Raw genomic sequence first — 6653 nt, forward strand, 5'->3', positions numbered from 1 at the left:
GTCAAGTGGGTATTATCTGCAAGTGTGGGTGTCCTTGTGCATATGCCCTCTCTTCTTTTCAGCTGGACACTTCACTCTCCACTCTAGTCCTCTGTGGCTATGTCACTGACTCTGGGCCCAAGAGTCCCCAGGAGACCATCTATTCTTAGGGTAAAGACCTTCACTGTGACCCTAAACCAACTGAATTCTGTAATAGTATTAAAAGTACTATATTGGAGTACTGGTGTGGCTCTGGGGTTAATGCGCTGGACTGCGAGGTCAGTTTAAACCACAAAGTTGGTAGTTCAAGCTAACCAGCCGCTACTCAGAAACTCTATACAGGTCATTATGAGTCATGGCACTTAGAAACAACAACAATCAGAAGTACAGAGACCTGTATTGGTTGTTGACATCGAATCTAGGAAAGTTAAAAGAAAGCCACGAGGCCAAGGAGGCACATATGAAACGGAGTCCACCCTGGCAGATAAAAGCATCGTCAGACTGAAGAAATCCTACCTGTACTCAGTAACTCCATGTTAACCAGGCACCACTTGTCATCATCTTTGAAATGAGGCTGAAACAGCTGCTGTTTAATGGGAAATGTCTCTGCCCAACAGCTATTTCTGGCAGAATCATTTATGTGGAGGTGAAGTTAACCCTTGCTTATTCTCTCCCCTTAAATGCCCTGACTGATCATTTGACATGTGCAGAAAACCACCTCCTGATTCAATGGACGGTATAGAAAATGCCAAAAAGTACTCTACCTGTCATTTTCCATGGAGGATCTGAAAACAAAAATGAAAAATGTTAAAAAAAAAGAGTTAAAGAACAACTATAATTGTCACATCATTCCATAAATAACAAGTCTTTATTTCCTCTGGTTTTCTCTGCAATGTTTCCTTTAGTAAAAATGCTTGCATTGCATCAGGTACTAACAGACTCCTACAGATTAAAGAAATTGAACAAAGATGAAGAAAATATCCTACTTTAAAATCCATGGGCTTTACTGTTTTTAAAACACTCATATAAAACAACTCATGTTGTCATTATTGTTAGGTGCCAACGAATCAGTACCTACTCATAGCAATCCCATATACAAGAGAATTAAATACTGCCCAATTCTGCACCAACCTCACAACTCTTGCTACATTTGAGTCCTTTGCTGTTGCCACCGTGTCAGTCCATCTTGCTGGGGGTCTTCTTTTTTTCTCTCATCTGCTACTTTACCAAACATGATATCCTTCTCCAGTGACTGGTCCCTCCTGATAATATGTCTGAAGTAGGAGAGAAGAAGTCTGGCCATCCTGACTTCCAAGGAACATTCTGGCTGTATTTCTTCCAACACAGATTGGTTTGTTCTTTTGGCAGTGCATGGTACTTTTAATAGTTTCCTTCAATACCATAACTCAAATGCATCCTATGGTCTTCCTTATTCACTGTCCAACTTTCACATGTATATGAGGTTGTTGAAAATACCATGGCTGTAGTCAGATGCTCCTTAGTCTTCAAACTAACATCCTTGCTCTTGAACACTTTAAAGAGGTTTTGTGTAGCAGAGTTGCCTAATGCAAAATGTAGTTTGAATTCTGAACTGCTGCTTCCTTATGGTTGATCAGAGCAAAATGAAGCCCTTGAAAACATCAATCTTTTCTGCATTATATGAATGCTGTTTATTGGTTCAGTGGTGAGGATTTCTGTTTTGTTTACATTAAGGTGCAATCCATACTGAAGGTTGTAGTCTTTGATCTTCATCAGTAAGTATTTTAAGTCCTCTTCACTTTTAGAAAGCAAGATTGTATCATGTGCATATTGAAGGTTGCTAATGAGTCTTCCTCCAATCCTGATGCCATGTTTCTCTTCATATAACCCAGTTTCTCAGATTATGGGCTCACCATACAGATTGAATTAGTATGTGAAAGAATACACCCTGATGCACACCTTTCCTAATATGAAACCATTTGGTATTTCATGGTTCTGTTCAAACAACTGCCTTGTGGTCTATGTACAGGATCCCCATGAGGACAATTGAGTATTCCAGAATATTCATTCTCTGCAATGTTGTCCATAGTTTGTCATGAGCCACACTATCAAAAGCCTTTGCATGGTCAATGAAACTCAGGTAAACATATTTCTAGTATTCCCTACTTTAAGCCAAGATACATGTAAATTAGCAAAGATATTCCTCATTTCACATCCTCTTCTGGAGCTTGCTTGAACTTCTGGATGTTCTCTTTCAATGTACATTTGCAACAATTTTTGGATTATCTTTAGCAAAATTTTATTTGCAGGTGATAATTATGATACTGTCCGATGGTTTCCACATTCTGTTGGGTCCCCTCTCTTTGGAATGGGCACAAATGTGGATCTCTTGCAGTCAGTTGGTCAGGTAGTTGTCTTCCAAATTTTTTGGCATAGATGAGTGAGTGCCTCCAGTCCCACATTTTATCAAAAAGCATATAAAACAATTCATATAATGTTATTTCTTTATAAATAAACTTTTCAGAAAATTAACAGAGGACATTAGTTGCTGGCATTAACAAAAGTGGAAGCCCTCTTTTTGGGAATTACAATAGATTCTGTGGTATTTAAGAGAATCCTGTAGCACAATGGTTAAGCACTCGGCTGCAGTGACCCCACCAACAGTTTCATCAGACAAAAGACCTGGTGAACTACTCCTGTAAATATTATAGTTGTTGTTGTTATTAAGTTCCAACTCATAGTGACCCTGTATCGGGTTTCAGAGACTTGAAATCTTCATGGGAACAGAAAGCCTTATTTTTCTCCCATGGAGCACCGAGTGCGTTCAAACCATCAATCTTGTGGTTCACAATCCAGTGCCTATGGTCTTGAGCCATTGTGTTCCCAGAGTATTCTAGGAGCAATTCTCTACTCTGTCATACAGATCGCTATAAGTCAGAAATCAACTCAATGGCACACAAAAACAACAAAACGTTATATGTAAACTGAGGGGGTAAATGGAAAGAAGATCAGATGGAATACAAGGTGTTGTTAAATGTTGTTGAGCTGGTTCCAACTCATAGTGATCCAGCACAGGGTTTTCAAGGAGCAGCTAATGGGTTGAACTGCTGACCTTGTGGTTCATAATCCATTGCTGATCCTACAGTACCACACCCAGTAAGAGGCTGAGAACTGACTAATCTATATGATAAAATATAGCCTTTAATATTTATTTAAGTTTATGCAATGGACACTCATATAAAACTTCCATATGCCAAGAAATGTACTAAGCATTTTATAAAAATTAATTCATTTAATCCTCATTAAAAGGAGCCTTGGTAGCACTTTGGGTAAGTTTTAGGCAGCTAATCACAAGGTTGGTGATTCAAACTCACCATCTGCTCCACTGGAGAAAATTGAGACTATCTGCTCCTGTAAAGATTTATAGTTTTGAAAAACATAAAGAGCAGTTCTACTCTGTCCTATTGCATTGTTAGTAGTCAGAATTGGCTCAATGGCATTTGTGTTTTTTTGAGGGGTTGGTGTTATTGTTAGGTGCCATCGAGTCAGTGCTGACCCATAGAGACCTTATGCACAGCAGAACGCAACACTGCCGGATCCTGGGCCTCACTACTGTTGGCACGCTTCAATCTATTGATGCTGCCATTTGGTCAATCCATCTCTCTGGGGTCTTCCTCTTTTTCTCTGACCTTCCACCTTACCAAACATGATATCCTTCTCCAGTGACTGGTCCCTGCTGACAATATGTCTGAAGTATGAGAGACGAAGTTTGGCCGTCTTGGCCTCCAAGGAGCACTCTGGCTGCACTTCTTCCAAAACAGATCTGTTGGTTTTTTTGGAAGCCCATGGCACTTACAATATTCTCCTCCAACACCATAACTCAAAAGCATCAGTTCTTCTATGGTCTTCCTTATTCACTGTCCAGCTTTCGCATGCATATGAGGTTATTGAAAATACCATGGCTTGGGTCAGGTGTACCTTAGTTTTCAAGCTGGCATCTTTGCTCTTCAACACTTTAAAAAGGTCTTGTGCAGCAGATTTGTCTAATACAATACGTCATTTGATTTCTTCAGCAGCATTTCTACTGCTGCTTCCATGAGTGTTGATAGTTATCCAAGAAGAATGAAGTCCTTGACAAAGTCAATCTTTTCTCCATTGATAAGAAATGTTGTTTATTGGTCCAGTGGTGAGGATTTTTGTTTTCTTGACATTGAGATGTAATCCATACTGAAGGCTGTGCTCTTTGATCTTCATCAGTAAATGTTTTAAGTCATCTTCACTTTCAGCAAGCAAGGTTGCATCATCTGCATGTCGCAGGTTATTAATGAGTCTTCCACCAATCCTGATGCCATGTTTTTCTTTAAGTGGGTAAATTGCTGCTGTCTTGCTGTGCTTGCTATCATTTCTGGTAAACCCAGAAATTTTGACAAGGAGGTGGCCAAGTTAAGATACTATTATCCTGTACAATGTGTGGCTTTACTTATGCTCTGCTGCCCTCGATGGCTAGGAAACAGCTATCACACAAATGCTTGAAAATTCACAATACTGAGTCTAGCATGGACAATAAAAGAAGGAGCTCAAAAGTCACCACTCTGTTTCAAATCCTCTCTCTGCCCCCAGTTTACAGGTTCTTTGACTTTGGCTTAATACTTAATTGTTGTTTTCAGATGTCTTCAAGTTGGCTCACACTCATAGTGACCCCATGCACAACCGACTGAAACCCTGTCCAGTTCTGCACCATCCTCACAATTGTGGTTACACTTATACCCATTGCTGCTGTCACTATGCCAGTGGATCTCATTGAGGTTCTTCCTCGTTTTCAATGACCCCCTACTTAACCCAGCATGATGTCCTTTATTTTACTAAGCCTATTATCTCTTCTATAATAGGAGTAGAATATATGTATATGAAAGTATTTTAATATAATGAGTATTAATCATTAGAATCCTGGCTTTCACAGGGTTGAAGCTTAAACGATTGACTAAGCTCATGAAAGTGAAGTGCCCAATACAAAGTATTCACTCAATATATGTGCACTAGTATTCTAAACAAGGAGCCCTGATAGCATAGTGGGTTACAAGTTGGGCTGCTAAGCGCAAGGTCAGCAGTTCAAATCTACCAGTGGCTCTGTGGAAAAAAGATGAAACTTTTTGCTCTCATAAAGATTTAGAGCCTTGGAAATGTTATACAGAGTCAATACGGGTCAGGACCAACTCCACAGCACACAACCACCACCACCACTAGTGTGCTAAGCAGCCCAATAGCACAGTGGGGAAGTGCTCATCTGATAATTGAATGACTGGTCAGTAGTTCAAATCCACAAACTGTTCCATAGAAGAAAGATGTGGCAGTCTGCTTCTAAGAAGATTGCAGCCTTGGAAATCCTACTGGGCATTTATGTGAGTTGGAATCAACTCAATGACACATAAAACAATATTGTGCTACAAATCTTAAGCTGAAGTGTCTTTTAAAACATTCTTAGATTTATTCAGATTAGTTACATTTAAGGACCCTTGGTGGTGCTGTAGGATAAGGTGCTGTAGAATGCTAAACACAAGGTTGGCAGTTCCAACCCACCAGTCACCCCACAGGAGACAGATGAGACTTTCTGTTCCTATAAAGATTTATAGCCTTAGAAACCCTATACAGGGTCAGTGTGAGTTGGGATTGACTCAGTGGAAGCGGGTTTGGTTTGGGTTTTTTGGGTTATGTTTAATGAAGATGAATGCATGCTCCAAAAATAAATAAGAGAAAGAATCTCAACAAATAAATTGATACAATGGCTAAATAGGCTCAAGTATAGCAGTGATCATGAAGATAGTACAATGATTATGAAGATGGTACAATGATTATGAAGATGGTACAATGATCATGAAGAGGATACAATGATTATGAAGATCATACAATGATTATGAAGATGGTACAATGATCATGAAGATGGCACTGTTTCATTCTCTTGAACATAGGGTCGTTACGAGATCAGGAACCAACCTGATAGCACCTAACAACAACAAAAACAACAGCATGTATTCTCCAGAGTAGTTTCACACAGAAATACCACAGTAACTCAGTAAAGCATTGACAAGATTTAGGCTGAGATCACCTCTACTATGGCTTCAGCTCCCATCAATACCAATTAAGAGTTATGTAGCTTGTCAGCATAAGCTAGGGACATGAATGCTCACCCTAGTATAACCACAGATCTATCATGTCTCCTGGAATATATCATTGTACCTTTTTCTAAGTCTTATCACCTGAAGAAGTGGTGCTACAAAAGCTAACTTAGCAGAAGTAGCATTAAAGAATAGCATTCAGATCACTTGTTGTTAGAGTATATTTGGTAAATGTAAAAGGATATTCCATTTGAAATAGAGTGTCACTTGGCATGTATATATTTAGAGTAAGCTATTTACCTGAATTCAAGTACATGGATGTTCTTATAGCCTGGTAACCCAGTGAATGCATTTTCAACCTGTTAAAAATAAAAATAAGTATGTAGAAATATGAAAAAGTATATAGCATGCAATGCTTTTAATAATAGAATAAAAAATGCAGTGTTTATAATTATAAAAAGCTTGTACACAAATATACACACTGTAGATATTGCACATGGGATAGTAAGTCATATGAGAAAATTATGGAAACTAAAATGATGGAATATGACTTTTACATATATTACTACTATATTTTTTAAT

The 6653-nt window shown here is 38.7% G+C and overlaps 1 protein-coding gene across 1 annotated transcript in view; it reads right to left on the bottom strand.

Annotated features, from left to right (window-relative positions):
- Positions 1–6653, bottom strand: part of IMPG2 (interphotoreceptor matrix proteoglycan 2) — a 214031-nt gene that overhangs the window by 134643 nt on the left and 72735 nt on the right. Inside the window, exons 7-8 of the mRNA XM_006868651.1 lie at positions 6372–6430; positions 744–764 (exon numbers count right to left, since the gene is read on the bottom strand). Coding sequence (XP_006868713.1) covers positions 744–764; positions 6372–6430 — 80 coding nt within the window. The remainder of the gene's footprint in view (positions 1–743; positions 765–6371; positions 6431–6653) is intronic.

Source organism: Chrysochloris asiatica, unplaced genomic scaffold (assembly GCF_000296735.1).
Source record: "Chrysochloris asiatica unplaced genomic scaffold, ChrAsi1.0 scaffold00120, whole genome shotgun sequence".
Classification (NCBI taxonomy): domain Eukaryota; kingdom Metazoa; phylum Chordata; class Mammalia; order Afrosoricida; family Chrysochloridae; genus Chrysochloris; species Chrysochloris asiatica.